Below are 19909 nucleotides of genomic sequence, written 5' to 3' on the forward strand. Positions count from 1 at the left end.
CGCTTTTCAGGAGCACTCTAGCTCCTTTGCCAGCACGATACGGGGCTCTCCCCTTAGGCACGGGAGCCCCGCAGTGCTATCAGCTGGTCTTCACCTGGGCCCCCTCCTGGGACCCGGGACTTAATCTCCCGCACTTTGCTTTGGCGCCGGGGCACCCTCTCCACCACGAAAGTGACAAATACCACGCATGCACGGGCAACCCCCGCCCTCCCAGGTCCTCCTCCCAGCCCGGATGTACAGCTGCTTTCTGTTTCGCTCTTCATAAGACTTGTTGCGGTGTCTGCATTCCTTCAAGCTGATAATTTAAAAGCCGAAAGCGGCGTCCGTTGTTTTCCTGGAAGTTCCCAAATTTCCATGAAATGTGCGGTAGTGCTGGAGTTATCAAGGATTGATCTTTCAGTGAAGTGGGCGGCCGTGCCTGTGCTCTTTACATTTCTGTGCACGCGCGCATCCCGATTAAAAACGTGGAATGCTTCCGACAGCCTGGCCATAGTAGTGGTATGTTAATGTACTAGAGGAAAGAGTGAGGTGGTTCCAGTGGTACCTGGGCCGAGAAAGGCTCAGTAATTTCGATTTGTCTAAGGTGTAACTGGATTGTCTGTAAGAGGAAAGGTATTTGGGCTCCTCTCCAATGTCTTGTGGCCATGCCCCGTGTTCATATTGTATTGAGAGACGATTTGAAGGGAAATCGATGATATGAAGGGGGTTACATTGCTAATATTTCCAGAAGTGTTCCTTGTAGTGCGCCTACTCCTGAAAACTGCAAATTACAATATGTTCAATCTGCTGCTAGGAAAGTTGTGGGCTCTCTGGAGAGCATTGCATAACCCAGATCAACACTTTGGATTGGGCAGCATCTTTGCCATTCAGATCTGCAAAATGTAGTCATATGCATTTAATGGCCTTACTGGTCATTTTACTTGCATCTAACAAACATTTATTTTCTCTGTATGAAAATACGGCTAAATGTACACTCCACCTATATATATATTTTTTTATGTTTTTGTATATTCATGCTGATGCCAATAAAAGTTTTTTTAAATAAAAAAAAAGAAAATGTAAGAAGGGCTTTGCATTACCCTCCCAGATTCAGAACAGTGGAAGTGTTGGAATTGTGGGGGTGATGTTTTCCTGATTTGGCATGGAGAATCTGTTCAATGACCCACTCGGGCTCCTGGTTAGTAAGTATGCACGGTTAAAATATGTGATAGATGTATGGGATCTAACTTTAGTATTCTTATACTTCTCAAGATATGCGTATCGAGACTGTGTGGTTATAAGCGTGGAGGGGAGCTGGAAAATTCAATTGATGAGTGTATGTATGGAATTTCAAATTTAATAAACAGATTTTAAATAAAACAAAGTTGTGCTTGGCCTATTTAAGGCCTGATGCTGAAGTCGTGGCTGTGTTGGAGCTTAAGTCCCACCAAAAAGTTGAGGGTACCACACATCTAGTTAATGAGGGTAGATTCTGTGTGTTCCATTGAGGAGGCGCCCCTGGAAGTGGAGCTGTATTGTTTAGGAGATACTCCAGACTGGAAGACTGTCATGTCTGGGTGAAGGTGCCAGCAGGAGTATGTACAGCAGTGTTTCTGCATGGCATCCAAATATTGAAGTGCAGGAAATGGTGATCACTTCAGAGAAGCAGAAGTGGTGTCTGGACGTTGGGGGTAGGAGATTAAGAGTAGATTATTTGCAGTGTGTGCCCATTTGAGAGGATAACTCCAGAAACTTATTGTATAGGTCATGGTTTCTAGAAAAGGATTATTACTTTTTGCATCCTGCTTTCAGGAAGTTGAGAACCGATATTAAAATTGGAGAACAGTCAGTGAAAGATGTTTGACAAACATGGACGCAATGAAGGATTCAGCAAAGGCACAGGTATTTGTTAAAGACAAGACGGGAAAGAAGACTAAGAGGAAAGTTAGCATTTAGGAGCAGAAATTACATGAAAGGCAAATACTGATAGAGAAGATTGCAGTCAGTGATGAGCTGCCCCCAACCTTTTGTTGGTTGTTCCATACAGTATTATATCACAAAGGATACCTTCATGAATAATGGGGGTTGGAATTTCTGCGAGCAATGCTTCAGAAATAGAGTAAAAACATTGTGTGTGTGACACTTTAACAAATATATAAATATTGTTCTTCGGGTTAGTTCTGAAGAGGATGTTTAGGCAGAATATAGAGATCATGTAGAGGATGGAGATGCCAGTGATAATTTGGGACTGCAAGTCCTAAGCAGAATGAAAAAGGATGTAATTGGGTTAGGGGATAAAGGAGAGTCAGACAGGGTGACATGTTAAAAATTATTTTAGTCAAGGGTGCATGTTTGCTCAGCTCCATTATGAGTTGGTAGGAGACCTTGGAGTAAGCTTGTTGGAGAAGGGAGGTGCAGGCGAAGAGAGAAGAGCAGTGGTGGGGACTGCACATGCCAGAGTATTGATAGAGGCAAAAGGTGAGGGAGAGGAGAGGTGGTGTGGACGATTGGTGGCAGAAAATTTGGTTTGAGTGATGATGAGAGTGACATGGGATTGTTAGTTGTCATCAATGTGTAAATGGTTGGGTACGGTACAGGATGATGGGGAGGACCAGGTGGTTCACAAAGGTGGGGTAGAGTGAGTAGGGTGGAAGAGAGGTCAGCATTAGAAAGGTAACATGGAAAGAGGGTAGGTGCAAAGTCTGGCAGTAATGGTGAAAGGAAGCATGTTGCACAAGGTACAACCTTGTTGTAGCTCTGCAAGGTGTTCTTTCCCACCCACGGGTGACACAGGTAAACTTGGTTCAATGCTGAATGTGAAAGCCAGGTTATTGTAGCCCTGTAAAACACAGTGTACTAAGTAGAATGAACAAAAGGTTTTATTACATACCAAGAAACAGATTATTCCAGTAGTCTAAAACAACTACACAGAACATTATAAAAACAGCAACAAGACATGTTCTACATAACGAGAATAAAATGGACATTTCTTTTCTTTTTTTCGTTTTTTAGGTCTCGACATCTGCCAATGCGCTTGCGCTTTGCAGATGTCGAGATCTACAGAAGTTGAAACAAACTCTTTGAACAAGCGGATTCCATGCAGTTCATGTGATCTATTGAAGTGTGACGCTTGGCCAGCGCGCGCTTGGCCTCACTCACACCCCATCCCCATATGCTCTTTCCCTCCCACTCGCTCACTCCCCCACTACCCCACCAGGCTCTTGAAGCGCGACGTTTCGCCAGCGCTTCCCTCCCACTCGCTCACTCCCCTGCTCCCCCACCCCCATCCGACTTGTTTTCATTTCGTGCCGTTCTCCATCAATCGTCAAACACAGTTCTACCTTCCTGTCAGCATTTCACAGCCTTTGTGGATATCTCCGAGATACTTGTAAAAATTATTAGCTGGTGACTTCAGCATTCACTTGGACAAAGTTCATTTGCTCACAAAAGACTTCCTTTTACTAATCGACTCCTTCAGCTTTACCCAGTATTCTAAAGGTCCGCGAGACCCGCGTGCACATTAAACACCATCTGCCGCCTCGTAAGACTTCAGAGGAATCCACATTAAACACCATCTGCCGCCTCGTAAGACTTCAGAGGAATCCGTCTCATAACGGCCCCTGCCCCTCCCCCACTACAGAGCGTGTCTCACGGCCGTGCTTTCACTTTCACGGCCGAGAGGCCGTGTCTCTTCCATGTTCTTTTCCTGTTGTGCGTCCTTGCTCTTATTCTTTCGTTTACCTCTACCCAGTTCACTTTTCACTTTCTCATCCCTTTTACGATTTCCCCCCTTTAGTTTGGTGCACTCAACCCTACCCATCAGCTACCAGAGCTTTGCAACGGCTTTCCGTCCGTTTCACGGCGCATACATTCCCTTTTTCCTCCCTCCTTGACACCCAAGCTGCTTTGCCACCCCCTCCCTTCCTGCTGGCATTAACCCCTCACTTCTCGCCCAGTTTTTGCAGCACCCGCAGTTACATCGAAGCACCATGTTTAAATATGAAGAGGCATGATTCAGACTTTTTTTTCATTCACAGGCGAGGCACTTGGGTTGATGTGTGCGTGTCAGGGATCCGAATCAAGGAAGTGCCGTCTCAGCCATTTAACCTTTTGAGGTCAGTTAAAGCGACGCCACACGTTTAGTCGACAATAGTTACGTTTGTAATGAGAACAAGGAATCTGACAAATTTTCTGCAGTAAGCACTGTTAAAAACACGGGTATTATTTTTTTACGTGGTTGCTTTTCTGTCCGGTTCTTTGCATTTCTAATTTTATAACTAGTTGCCAATTTTGTCTGATGCTGACCAAACCTAACATCACCACGGGCTGCTTCTAGTGGGAGAGTTGTAGTTGTTCAGAGCTCCCTTCCCGTTACTCTCCTTCCATGGCCCCTTACACGGATCTCGCTCAGTCTGTCCCGGGCCTCTTACAGATAGAGCGAGTAGAGTGACTTACATCCTGCAGGCAATCACCGTGGGGACGGCCCGTGACATTGGCGAAGTGCGCGCCCCGCAAACATGTTATGTTATGTTATGTTAAAATGCACTTATATAGCGCTCGGCTACTCCAAGAGAGCGTCCCGGCGCTGTCTGCGAGTTTGGCACTGCACCTTAACCTATTGGAGTTCACATCTGTTCCAAGTTTATAATGCGCTAAATTTGAAGGTTGTCAGTTACTTTGTCAATTATTTTATTCACTTTAGGATGACAAGTATTTATTTTTATCGATTTTAAGCACACCTAATATATTTTTTCCTACTAATATGAAGTGCATTTGTTTTTGTGTTTCTACATCATTGCTGTACAAAATGTGCAATTTTATTTTACATTGAAATTTTATCAGGGTCATTTGCATGTATTGCCTTAATGCTTCATAAAGCATTAAATATCAAACACAACATACTCCTGTTGACCTTTACACCAGCAATGGGTACTTATTATTTATAGATCACAATTCCCACCCAAACAAGCCTGCAATCTTAGTCCTGCATTGCCTTTTGATTTATTAATATTGTGTGGGATGAATAATCCAGACTGAATGCTGGGAGTCCTTCTGACGAAAGGGACTAGTGTAGGGAAACGTAAGAGGAATATAAAGTGTGTCTGATAAGACTTTCGGCAGACCTATGACGTGAGAGCTTATTTTTTTTCTTCACTGGACGCAGTGTCATCTCTAGAGTGTTTGCATTTTTTTGGGAGTCAGTTTCAATAATTGGGCAGCCCTCACAACCTCTGCAGGCTGCAGCACACAAAGGCGCTAGCTCAATTCCGTTTGCAGCCAGTGCTCCTGCTCAACACCCACTTTCGTCACTTTGAGGCTCGCAGCTTGGCCATGGACGAGGGGGAGGAGCAAAAGGAAGGATCTGTGAACTTCCGCAGCCCCCAATATAATACCTCTACATGGGGGGAAAAGTTGTGTCTTTGTTTAAATAGTGCTTCTGTTTTCAGTTGATCCTCGTTAATTGTTTGTTTAACTCCCTGTTCTCTTCTGCTGTGCTGATCTGCTGCTCTCTTCCACATACATCCTTCTGTAACGCACACACAGATACATCCAACCACGCACACACACATACAACCACGCACACACACATACAACCACGCACACACACATACAACCACACACACACACATACAACCACACACATACAACCAGACACACACACACAACCACACCACACACACACACACACACACAATCTCACACACAACCACACAACCACACACAACCCCACATCACCCCACACACAACCCCACACACAACCCCACACACAACCCCACACACAACCCCACACACAACCCCACACACAACCCCACACACAACCCCACACACAACCCCACACACAACCCCACACACAACCGCACGCTCAACCACACGCTCAACCACACGCTCAACCACACGCTCAACCACACGCTCAACCACACGCTCAACCACACGCTCAACCACACGCTCAACCACACGCTCAACTACACGCTCAACTACACGCTCAACTACACGCTCAACTACACACTCAACCACAAACACAACCACACACACAACCACACACCCAACCACACCCAACCACACTCACCCAACCAACCACACCCAACCACACCCAACCACACCCAACCACACCCAACCACACCCAACCACACCCACAACCACACCCACACCCACACACCCACAAACCCACAACCACACACACACACCCACAAACCCACAACCACACACACACAACCACACACACACAACCACACACACACAACCACACACACACAACCACACACACACAACCACACACAGCCACACCCAACCACACACAACCACACACACAACCACACACAACCCCACACACAACCACACACACACAACCACACACAACCCCACACACAACCACACACAACCCCACACACAACCACACACAACCCCACACACAACCACACACAACCCCACACACAACCACACAACCACACACACACACACAACCACACACACACAACCACACACACACAACCACACACACACAACCACACACACACACAACCACACACACACAACCACACACACACAACCACACACACACACACAACCAAACACACACACACAACCACACACACACACACAACCACACACACACACAACCACACACACACAACCACACACACACAACCACACACACACAACCACACACACACACACACACCCACACCCACACACACACACACACACACAACCACACACACACAACCACACACACACACAACCACACACACACACAACCACACACACAACCACACACACAACCACACACACAACCACACACACAACCACACACACAACCACACACACACACACACAACCACACACACACACACAACCACACACACACACACAACCACACACACACACAACCACACACACACACACAACCACACACACACACAGCCACACACACAACCACACACACACACACACACACCACACACACACACAACCACACACACACAACCACACACACAACCACACACACAACCACACACACAACCACACACACAACCACACACACAACCACACACACAACCACACACACAACCACACACACACAACCACACACACACAACCACACACACACCCACACCCAACCACACCCAACCACACACACCCACACCCAACCACACCCAACCACACACACCCAACCACACACACCCAACCACACACACCCAACCACACACACACACAACCACACACACACACACAACCACACACACACACACAACCACACACACACACACAACCACACACACACACACAACCACACACACACACACAACCACACACACACACACAACCACACACACACACACAACCACACACACACACAACCACACACACAACCACACACACACACAACCACACACAGACACAACCACACACAGACACAACCACACACAGACACAACCACACACACACACAACCACACACACACACAACCACACACACACACAACCACACACACACACAACCACACACACACACACACAGCCCCACACACACAGCCCCACACACACAAACACACAAACACACACACACACCAACACACAAACACACACACACCCCCACACACACACACACACAAACACACAAACACACACACAAACACACACACAAACACACACACACACACACAACCACACACACACACAACCACACACACACACACAACCACACACACACACACAACCACACACACACACACACACACACAACCACACACACACAACCACACACACAACCACACACAACCACACACACACACACATCTATCCATCGCCCTCACTCTATCTATCGCCCTCACTCTATCGCCCTCACTCTATCGCCCTCACTCTATCTATCTATCTATCGCCCTCACTCTATCTATCACCCTCACTCTATCTATCTATCGCCCTCACTCTACCTATCTATCTATCGCCCTCAGTCTATCTATCGCCCTCAGTCTATCTATCGCCCTCAGTCTATCTATCGCCCTCAGTCTATCTATCGCCCTCAGTCTATCTATCGCCCTCAGTCTATCTATCGCCCTCAGTCTATCGCCCTCAGTCTATCTATCGCCCTCACTCTATCTATCGCCCTCACTCTATCTACTCTATCTATCGCCCACACTCTATCTATCGCCCTCACTCTATCTATCTATCGCCCTCACTCTATCTATCGCCCTCACTCTATCTATCTATCGCCCTCACTCTATCTATCGCCCTCACTCTATCTATCTATCGCCCTCACTCTATCTATCGCCCTCACTCTATCTATCTATCGCCCTCACTCTATCTATCGCCCTCACTCTATCTATCGCCCTCACTCTATCTATCGCCCTCTCTATCTATCGCCCTCTCTATCTATCGCCCTCTCTATCTATCACCCTCTCTATCTATCACCCTCTCTATCTATCACCCTCTCTATCTATCACCCTCACTCTATCTATCGCCCTCACTCTATCTATCTATCACCCTACCACAGCATCACTCAGGGGCACCACAGCATCACTCAGGAGCATCACAACATCACTATGCGCTACCACAGCATCGCTGAACGCCACAGCATCACTCTTCGCCACCACAACATCACTCAGCGGCACCACAGCAACCATTCAACAACAACTGGTTCAAATATGTTCTCTCAGTGTTTCAAGCTTTTTACAAATGTCACATAAAGATGTTAATATTTAACTTCTGTCCTTGGATTTTCGTCACAATAAAATACATTGAACATAATCTTCACAAAAGTTATTTACAAAAGTTTAAGCTACTGCCATTATAAATTACAATAACTTTTATTTAAGTATTAATTATTTAAAAAAGTTAAAAGCCATTGTTATTTGTAATATCAATAAATCGAAGTCCCGTAAATACAAAACATGTTGCATTACAAATGCTATAGGTGTCGCATTTGCAAAAAATAAAAGTATTGGCATTGTAAATGACAAAGCTATTAATTTCGCTATTTTCAAAACCAACACATAAATTAAAAATTTGGCATTTACATGACCAATAGCTCAAACTTTCCTAATGCGAGACCTATTGCTTTGCAAATGCTTGTTTTTTTTGCCCTCATCTCACCAATAGGCATCTGCAATTCTTGTGACAAGCTGTCTTATCTAGCTGTGCACCCTATGGCTGCTGCATTTGCTTAGGTCAACCAGACCAGCCCCTTTATTGGTAGCTTGATGTAATCATAGGGGAAACCAGGGGTAATTATACCAGTCTCAAATCTGACCCCCAGCACACTAGGGCTTGCCAGATGTTTACGTCCTTCTTACCTTGGTCAAGGCTTGCCATAGCGAACGCAGCATTGAGCCAGTCTTCCCACTTTGGGGTCCTTGGCTCTTTCCTTAAGGTGTCGATTAGCTGAATGCCACACTTGAACTGCATGCGCTGCCGGTCCCACCAAGACTGGCCGCTTCTTTCTAGCATACAGGGCCCTTGTATTATCTCCACCGGGTAACTGACCCTATCCATCGCATACCCGGGATCTCCTGGAGATCCATAGATCACATGATTAATCGCCGCTAGCTGGGAGGCCCAATAATACTTCCTGAGGTCCGGTAGTCCGATCCCTCCGTCACACCAAGGCAGGGCGAGTTCGTTGAATGCGATTCGCGGTCTGCCTTCCCAAAGGAGCTGTCTCTGGAGAGATTCCATTTCTCTGAAGTACGAGGGAGGCACCGGGTCCAGAGCATTTTGGAGAACATATAGAAAGCGGGGAAGCACCATCATCTTGAACAATATCAGTAGGGAAAGCGGCAACGCCTTCCACCTTGCTACATCTCTACGGAGCCTGTCTAGTGGTGGCCTAAGGTTATTATCAAATCGTAGCCTTGAGTCCTTAGTTACATAAATGCCTAGGTATCGAAATCCCACTGACTCCATCTGTAATGGGCAGGATTCCGGGGCAACCAGAGATTCTCCGCTAAGAACAAACAACACTGATTTGCCCCAATTAATGGCAAAGCCTGAGTATCTACCAAAAATAGCCAATATATCAAGAAAACCGATCAAGGACTCCCTGGGGGACGTAAGGTAGAGCAAAACATCATCCGTGTAGAGAGAGATTATATCCTCCCACTCGGAGGTCCATCTCAATCCACGAATCGTTCTGTCCCAGCGAACCCATGCCGCGAGAGGCTCAAGTGCCAGTGCGAACAGCAGCGGGGAAAGGGAACATCCCTGCCACGCGGTCTATCTCTTTAATGATCTTGTTTAAATTGAGCTGAGGGATTTTATCCAAATCCTTGACGATAGTGATGCCCAGATAGTTGTACTCTTTACTCTCCATACATTCCCAGTTGTTAACCCGTTCCGTGCTCCGGGAGCACTACCTCGCGGGTGCTGCCGTCTGCCAACGGCCGACGGAGCCCTGCCCACTCTGTAGAACACCCGCACTGCGGCGGAAAAACTGCCGTGGTTAAGGCGTTAATATTCCAACACATTACCTCTGTTTTGGAAGTTTTAGCTAGATACCCTAAAAAAGAACCGAATTCCTCCAGCAATGCTTCAACTCTTGATATGACCACCCAAGGGTCGTTGGTATATACCAACAGATCGTCCGCATAAATGGCCAACTTACATCTATGTTGCTGGCATTTGAAGGGGGGGGGGGTTGAATCATCTAATCTTATTGCTTGTGCCAATGGCTCTATGTATATGTTAAATAACAGGGGGCTATGGGACAACCCTGTCTTGTTCCACTTTGGATGTTAAAGCTAGAGGTCAACTTACCATTTAGGAAGATCTTTGCAGAGGCTCCCTGATAACAATTGATCAGGGTTCGGATAAAAATAGGGCCAAAACCCATAGACCACAGAACCTCTCAGAGGTATACCCAGCATACTCTGTCGAACGCCTTGGCCGCGTCAAGAGCCACCATGGCCAAGGGGTCCGATCTCTCTGCGGCCAAGTCGATGTTACCAATTAACTGGTGTGTCTGCTCCTGGATATACCTCCCAGGGAGGAACCCCTTTTGATCGATATTTATTAAAGATGGAGCCAACTTAACCAATCTCCCTGCCAGAATGAACAAAATGCCAAAATGAACATTTCTAACATAGGTTCTAGATGACATTTGAACTAACACCCTAATGTCTACTTCTATGCACTACACTGAGAGCATAGAAGGCAGAGCAGCTTGCAATCTAGAGTTTCTTAGGGAGAAGAGACACACTGCAACCTTTGTTGATGGCAAAGGCTGACTTTATCAGCAGAGGCGTAAAGACCGTGTTCCCTGTCAAAGGCAAACACACTGTATTATTTTCCTCCGGGACTCCGCTTTATCAGCTTCAGGCAAGATTCAGCATTTGCAGTGTGCTGGCAGTAAATGAGACAGTTTGAAACAGAATCTCGGGCGGCAATCTACGCGAAGGACCTCCCCTGACATCAGGTTAAATGGCAGTCCTTATATACTTAATCCTATCAGAAACTGGAATTTCTGACAAAAGTTTAGTAATGTCTGACATAGACTATGTGCATCAAGGTGTACGTCCCAGATGTATCCTTAAGAACATCATATATATATATATATATATATATATATATATATATATATATATACACACACACATATCCTAGCGAACACACATAACAGGATAAGGGAGACTGGCATTATCTTACGTCATTCCTAAAGCGTAGAACGACCTCCCATTCCACATCAGAGCCGCCTCCTCTCTTCTTGAATTCCACCAAGACCTGGATTTAAGCAACCTATCCAAGGTAGGAAATATATATATTCCCTACCTTAGGAGTGACGTAATATAACACTAGTCTTCCTTATCCAGTTCTGTGTGTTCGCTAGTGAGTGGATGATGAGAGGGAATCTTAAGAAAGGGATAACGAGATTCAGACGAGGAGAGCCTGGATAACATCATTCATTTACTGGGGTCCTAGTTTGAACGGGAGTGTGCTTGTTCTTCTATCGCACTTGGAGAAATAGTCTGGTGCAACCCAAGTATAAATAGGAGTAGTGTTAAGAGGAGGGGCACAGGGGAAAGTACGACATGAACGTGGATAGCATCTAATTAAGAAAATAGCGAGTAGCACCGAAGAGAGGTGTGGAGAAATCACAGGTAACATTAATTCAGCCACTGAATCCGTTAACTGCTATTGATGTCTGAGAAGAGGTCTGGACAAGTAAAGATTGACGTTTATGAGGAAAAAATTCCAGTCAATGGTGTTATCCAGGCTCTCCTCGTCTGAACTGCTGCAGACTGATCTGATCGACCGAAACTGGGATTATAGCCTGTAACTTTCTGAGATTTACCAAAAGCTTGAACTTCAGGGCCATCCAGTCCTGCACTAATACGTTTGTTATGCCCTGAGGAAGCCCCAGGCCGGATGGCCATGTGTAGGGTGCGAAACACGTGTTGGCTGTCTCTCTTGTACTGACTCTATGAATCAAAGAGTCAGATAATATAAAATTCACCAAGTACAAACCATGTACTGGAATTCTTTCTTCATAAACGACCATCTTTACTTGTTCAGACGTCTTCTCAGATTTCTCTTGCTTACCCGCTTTGTCATGGACAAGTGCGCCTAGTGTATTCTGCTCAGCTAATACGGCGAGTAAGGGATTGGGACCATTCACCCCTACATATATTGAAAACTGCTATTGGTGTGGCAGTATCCTCAGGCAAGGACACTTCACAAGTCTCACTCAAACGCAAAGCAAGTGATGGAAAGGAGGGGTAAACCAGTTACAGGCAGTGCAGCAAAACAGTTTGTGAAGCACTGAAATGAAGAGAAAACAATTACAAGTGGTACCTAGGTGATGAGAATGAACTATGATTGCAGATTAGTAATTTTTGTTTAGTCATTGTGATTCTTGTTTTTTCCACCAAAAGTTTGGCTCACAATCTGTTGTAGTGTTGCTGTAAACTAACAGTACTTTGTGCACACATTGATAAGTACTCAAAAAGGAAGAGGCAGCTTTGTTTGATAATGGGGAGGACAAATTGGTGTAATTGTGTTTGCATTTTGCTCTGGCTTTAAGGCAGAAGTGAAAATAAATATATTTCACAAAACATGTGAACTCGTCTTAATTTGCTTTCATCACTTTTTTCTTTTGGCAGTTTACTTTTAAGAAAAACGAAATATGTGCAACAGTTTGTTCAAAATCCTATGATCTTTCCAAGGATGGTGATCGGAGTAAACTTACTTTCCTAAAAAAAGGAATAATGCAACTGTATCAGCATCACTGGTAACGTTTATTAAAAATTGCCTTCTTTTACTGATGTTTGATTTTATTCTTGCATGGCATTTTTGCATAAATCTGATTTTGTCAAACACATTTTATTGAAGTTTTTGCAGGCACATTTTCATTTAGAAGTCTCAAACCTTTACCTCGAAGTACTACTGACAGATACAGTTGCTAGAAACGTGACTTTGTTGCTCAAGTAAATCGGGTCTAATAAAGCATTAGAAATCAAATCCAGTGCCTTATATTCCCCCGCCCCAAAATAGTAAACCATAAACCATGCGGGAAAGTACAAAAATGGAGGGGGGAAAAAAGCTTCAGATAGTGAGCTGTGGCAAAGAGCATTGGCATAACCAGGTGCAGCTGCAAGCTCAGCACAGTGTAGAAGTGGTATTTAAAAAACCCTCAGGCGGCTCATAACTGGAAGGGATTTAAGGGTCTTGTGCAGGTTGGACAGGCAGTGAGCGGAAGACCTTCTAAGAGAAATGTAACTAGAGGACCCCATTTGTAGTCAACATTTTTATATGTGTCTTGTAGAATGTCATTCATCTGCTCCATCGTTAGTGCAGGTGAAAGCCTGGCATGCTATTGCATAAGGGACGATCAGCGGTTTTCTTCCAAGTGGCCTCCAGGGCAGTTTTTGCAGGCACCAGGCAAAGCCACATGCAGGGTTTCGTCCCGCAGACCCAGTAGTGTGAAGCCGGGAGTAGATGGAAGGGGGTTATCTCACTAAAGTTTTAATTTGTGCTAAAATGTCTGGCCAGAACGGGTAGTCCCACCAGATATGTCGGACGTCTCTCAGGAAGCCTCAGCCCCTCCAGCAAAGATCTGAAATAGTTGGGAGTATGGTTGTCAGTTTGGTGGGGTAGAGGTACCAATCAAACAAGATTTTATAGTGGGCTTTTCGAAGAGTTGTCAGTTCGCTGACCCTGAAAGAGATATAAAACCCGGGGGAGGCCTGTCATTTTAATTGCGTTGATACGGCCAAGCCATGACAAGTACATGGGAGCCCAACACTTAATGTCTAATTTAGGCTGACAAAGTAATGGGTGGAAGTTGGCCTGATCGAGATCAGTGATCTTGGGGATCATTTTGATTCCCAAATAAGTAATGTTTTTATTCATCCATTTAAAGGGAGTCACAGTCTCTAACCTCTCCATATCTTGTGTGGGAAGGGTCAGGGTCAAGCGATTTGTGTAAATGTATATAGTATCCAGCTACAGCTTCGTAAAGGGCCTGTTCTTGTTGTAGGGTATCCGGGGAAGTGGTGGGGGAAGTGAGAGAGAGAGCAAAACATTGTCTGCAAAAGGTGAAGTTTTATGGTCTACAGAACCGAAAGAGATGCCTCGCATCTGTGGTGTTGCTCTAATTTTAGCAGCTATTGCTTCTATACTGAGTGCAAAAAAGAGTGGAGAAAACGGGCACCCTTGCCGGGTACTGTGACTCAAACGGAAAAAGTTTGAACCCGTTGACCACCACCCTGGAAGAAGGGTTTGTTTAGTTTGCTTGAACCATGGCAATGAACCGCACATGAAAACCAAATTTGTGGCGCATTTATAAAAGAAAGGACCAGTCCACCTTGTCGAAGGTCTTTTTAGCATCATGCACTAGTTAGAAAGCTGGAATCTGTTTCTTGGTGGCAGGTGTACTATCCTTCTTAGATGTCTGGGTCTGTCTCCCTGGAATAAAGGAAGACTGGTCCAGGTGAATGAAATTGGGCTGAATCCTTTCTAGTCGATTGGCCAAAGTCTTAGTGTAGACGTTTGTATCTAAATTTAGCAGGGCTATAGGTTTATATGAAATACAAATTTGTGGATCTATCCCTGGTTTCGGAATGACCGAAATAAGTGCTTCGCTCATTGAGGGAAGAGCCCATTTTGTTTGTTGCCATATGATTAAAAAGAAGTAAAGGGTGGTGGTGGTGGTGGGAAGGGGGTGGTGGGGTGGGGGGGGGCGGTGGCAAATTCTTCACCAAAGGTTTTATAAAATTGCACTATAAACCCATTGGGTCCAGGGAACTTATGCGCCTTGAAGGTGGTTATGGCTATTCGGACTTCCTCCCTGCCTATTTGGCTACCTAACTCCTCGTTCTCTGCTGCTGATACTTGCGGTAACTCCACACCATCGAAATAGTCTTGTTGAGCCTCTATACAAGGCAGGTCAAAGGTGGATAAATTCAGAAATCATGAAAGGGCTGGGCCTTATCTTGCTCAGATGTGGCAAGTTCCCCCGTGTTACTGTGAATGTGGCTAATATATTCTTTCTCATGCTTCACTTTGAGACGGCATGCTAGGTGGGTGCCCACTTTGTCCTCTTAATGTACGTCAAATGTTTAAGGTGCAAAAGGGTGAACTCGGCTGTATTGTTGTAGCATGCATTTAGTTTCGCTCTCAAGTTAGTAACTTTCCTCTGCAGTGCAAAAGTAAGGGTGTCTTTATACATCTTCTCAGCAGAATATAGTTCCACTTCGAGAGCTAGTCTATCCTGGGTCTTTTGTTTGGTGAGTGCGGACGAGAGCAACCCATTTCCCTCTAATTACTGCTGTGAAAGCATCCCTGTGGTAAACAGATTGGTATCTTGGGGTTTGTTTAATTGGGAGAATTCTCGGATAGTTTTACGGAGGCCATCTCTGAAAAGACAGTCTTGAGTAAGGGACCCAGGGAAAAACCATTGGCACAGTTTAGGTGTGGGATCCCAGTCCAGGTTCAACTCGACAGGGGCGTGGTCAGGCAGTGCGATCGGGTGGAACTCGACTGCTAAGAGGGCCTGTGTTAAAGATTGATGAATAATTTGTGAGTATGAGCAGTGGGTGTGTGGAAAATAAGTTATATAGCCTGGTGTTAGGGAGCATCATTCACCACACGTCCACCAAGCCTATAGACCAGAGGTTCTGTTGAAGTGCTGTGGTGAAGCTGCCTGTGCTTGTGCAATGCGGGTGTGTACTGTCCATTTGCAGGTTCCAGGAATGGAGGAAAGGAGCTTGTGATGAGTTTGGGGAGTAGATCAAGGTGATCGTGCACAGTCTATCTGACAGGGTCCCCTTCACCATCAATATACGCCCCTCTTTGTTACTGCTTAGAGTTTGGAAGATGAGAAAGAAATGAAAGAAAAAGGTCACGCCACAATGTTTGGGGGAGGGGGGCTCACAGAGCACCTATAATATATCGGTTAGAGTGTGTGGCAAAGCCTATTTTCCTAACTGTGTTTAAGATTAGGATCTGCCAGTGCTTATCAAGAAGGTATTTCCATAATTTTTGTCGTTTGGCCATAGATTTAAGGCACCTAATGCTCCAGGTCGATGTGGTCAACACCATTGTCAGGATAGATAGGCGTTTCAGTGACGCAGCACTCTCCCTTGTCCCCCCTCATGCAGGTGTCCGCTTACCCCTACAAAGCTCCCCGCCTCATGCCCCCCAGCCCATTTAAAACAATCTACTGCTTGGACCAATAAAGAGGATATGAAAACTAACCTAAATGGGAAACATGACTCCCAACAATCAAGAAGCAGTCAAGACATTTTGAAAATGGGTGCGTGTAAGTCATGACCACGTAGAACCGTTTTAGTAGATAGGCTAGTGGTCAAGGTAACAAGCAATCTATAAGAAATAGAGATCAATATCGGGTCACTTAGGGTGTATAAAGCTACGTCAGTAGGTACGATGACAATCTAGGAACAATATTTCACAATAAAGAGTATTCCTCATGTTGCCACCTGCCATACCAACTAGCACCTTGTAGCATTAGGCACATATAGTGAGGATCAAAAGAAGGGGGTGTTGCAGTTCCATTAACAGTCTTCGCCTTGATGAGTCAAAAATGTTTGCTTCAGGTAAGAGTGCCTTGCTTCCCCTGTTTTCTGGAACGGCGTTGTGTGAACCAAAGTCCAAAGTCCCCTCCAGCCTTGGAGCTTGTGGGCTGGTGTTCTGCTGGATCTGCTGCGTGTTCTGCATTGGCATTCTTCACCCTGAGCTGGGCCTCCGCCTCTGGAAGATCCGTAAAATGGTGGGATTAGTTGTGGTAGGAGAAAGCCAGACCAAATGGGTATGTCCATCTGTATTTGATATTGTCTTGGTGCAGTTTATCGGTGATGGACCACAATTGTTGTCGCCGAACTAGGGTTGCTGGGGCCACATCCTGGAACACTTGGCATGATGCTTCTTAGAAGGTCACCTCACTCAATTTTCTCGCTGCCTTCGTTTTGAAAGAGGGCATGTTTACCAGGACCTCTCTGGGCCATTTCCCCTCCAATTGGTTCAGCAAGCCCACTCTATGAACACGCTCCAACTTGACCTTGGGGCCCTCTGCTCCCAGTAGCTCAGAAAATTGAACCACCAAGAAGTCCTCCAAGTCAAGAGTACTTCTCACGGTCCTCGCCAGTCAGAAGCGTGGCATGGAGATGTGTTTTAGGGCGACCAGTGGTGTTCCTCAAAAGGTCTACACGTTGTGTCAAAGTTTGGCAGGTAGTGTCCAAATCAAGTGTTTGCGTGCTGATGGAGCGAATTTGGAGGGGAGTTCATATTGTAGAGCTTTTAAACAAGAGTTCAGATCTGTTTTGTGTTCTTCATGTAGTCTTCCTTGGAGTCATGAAGGGAGGACATGTGGTCTTCTTTAGTCAAGGCCATGTTGTCTTCTTTCTGGGAGGCTGCGTGAGAGGTCCATGAATACGTTGTTTGGAAGTAGCCGGAGACCATATGCGTTTGGGAGGCATGTAGAGTGTGGCTGCCTCTGGGAGTGCTAGGGAGATGAGCAAGATGCCAGGGCCTCCCTACGTTAGCCACATGTTTCTAGGAATAGCACAGAGACCAGCAGTGTACTATAGTGTCTTCCGTCAACTCCAAGGAGGGGGCATCTGGGGGAGAGGTGACAAACATTAGCCTCCAAGATGACTATTGAACGTGCAGACAATGACCAGGGGAGCCACCACTTCATGCAAGGCGGCTGGAAACCGGCTAGCTGCGCTGTCTCCCTGAGTCTGTCAAAGAGAGGAACCACCAATGTGCGCCACAAGTATTTTTTTTAACCTTTATTTATAACTTTTCAAGACATAGACAGTTATAGATATTCTCATAGTACATCATGTGCATCATAGGTAACATTGGGTCGTGATAGCATATCCATTCTGGCTTCTTACATCAGTTGCAGGTGTCGCCTCTCGCCTGTCTTATTCATGTGCGATAACAGCATTTCTCACTATTCAATACAGCAATGTTATACTTAGTAACAGGGATATGTAGGTAGAGAAAACACAGGGCAGTTCATACCACAAGATGTCCATCGGGCATCCCCACCGTTACAATTAGTTATGCAACTCAGCCATGGAGCCGCCGGTCATTAGCAATTTCCATTCCATTGGGCCTACAGCAAGAAGACTACTCCAAACCCACCCCTCCGACCAGTACTTGTCCAGCATCCTGTGATGATGTTCCTGAGCTCCTATCTGCCCTTCGTATAAGATAAGCTTGAAGCGGCCCCCATAATTCTCAGGGTCTAGGGGCCACCGGCTGTGTCTCGGCATGAACAGCATTCTGCTCTTGACAATATATAACATCACTTAGCCATGCCTTAAACTTTGCCCCAGCGACAGGCCAATCGTCGTTTAGCTAGTAGCAATGTGATATCTAAAAGCTTCCTGCAGTGTTTGGGTACATGCACAGTATATCCCAATAGTAGAGTCAGGGGGTCCCTTTCTAGTGTGATTTCAAGCATGTTCTCAAGGGCCGCGTGTACCTGCGTCCAATACTCCCAAACTCCCGGGCACTCCCACGCCAAGTGTAGGAATCCCGCTCCAGCACACCTACACCTTTCGCAGCTATCATCGTCTGACAGCCGAAATCTATATTTTTTAGCAGGCGTGTAGTAAAGTCGTTGTAAGAACTTGTAATGGATCATTTTGAATCTGCAACTAGCTGAAATATGTTCTGTGACCCTACAACAATATGTCCATTGGTCGTCTAAAAGTTTGCTTCCCAAATCTCCGCTCCAGTGCCTATGGGCAGAACCCTCAACCCCTTGTCGATTTGCCCTGATACTGCCGTATATATCGGACACTAGATGCTTTCCATCAAGTGAGCTTAGCAGGAGATGCAACGGAGCCAATATTTCTGGTTCCCGAGGGAAGTCAGGCAGGACCACCCTCATCCCCTGCCTCGGCCTCACATACAAAAAAAACTCTCGAAATAGTCCCCCCGAAAACAGGTCACCCCATGTGGCCATATTAAGTCTCCTGCATAGCTCCTGAAAGCCCGTATCCTGCAATAATACCAATTGCGGGTGTTAGGTGAGAGGTAGCCGCGGAGAATATAATCGTGTAACCTGTAGGATATTCGCCATGCGTCGCCATGCATCTATCGTACAAGTTACCGTTGTAGGCGGCGTCTTTAGGGATCCAGCAGGTCCATGTATTATACTGTTTAATGGAAGGGGGTGCGCCAGCCAGTCCTCGGTTGCCAGCTGGGGCATAAACGGCGTGGGCGCAATCGCAGCAACCGCCCCAACAGGTCCCCCACCCTTCCTGCCGATTCTCTCACTCTACGCTCACCTCACTGGACCTCAATCCCTGTTCGCAATCGCAACAACCGCCCCTATCGCCCACGCAACCCTTTTACGGAACTCGAAACCCACACCCTCCTCAGCTCCTATGACCCAGCTCCCCTACACCACTCATCCGCCACACACCTCACCATTCCCACGATACACTCCAATCCCCTCAGACCCC

The 19909-nt window shown here is 46.0% G+C and overlaps 1 protein-coding gene across 1 annotated transcript in view; it reads left to right on the forward strand.

Moving 5' to 3' along the window:
• Positions 1 to 19909, forward strand: part of LOC144829455 (transmembrane 9 superfamily member 2-like) — a 1692131-nt gene that overhangs the window by 445751 nt on the left and 1226471 nt on the right. Inside the window, exon 4 of the mRNA XM_078688619.1 lies at positions 13070 to 13197. Within this exon, the coding sequence (XP_078544745.1) occupies positions 13070 to 13197 (128 nt within the window). The remainder of the gene's footprint in view (positions 1 to 13069; positions 13198 to 19909) is intronic.

Source organism: Lissotriton helveticus, chromosome 4_1 (genome assembly GCF_964261635.1).
Source record: "Lissotriton helveticus chromosome 4_1, aLisHel1.1, whole genome shotgun sequence".
Lineage (NCBI taxonomy): Eukaryota > Metazoa > Chordata > Amphibia > Caudata > Salamandridae > Lissotriton > Lissotriton helveticus.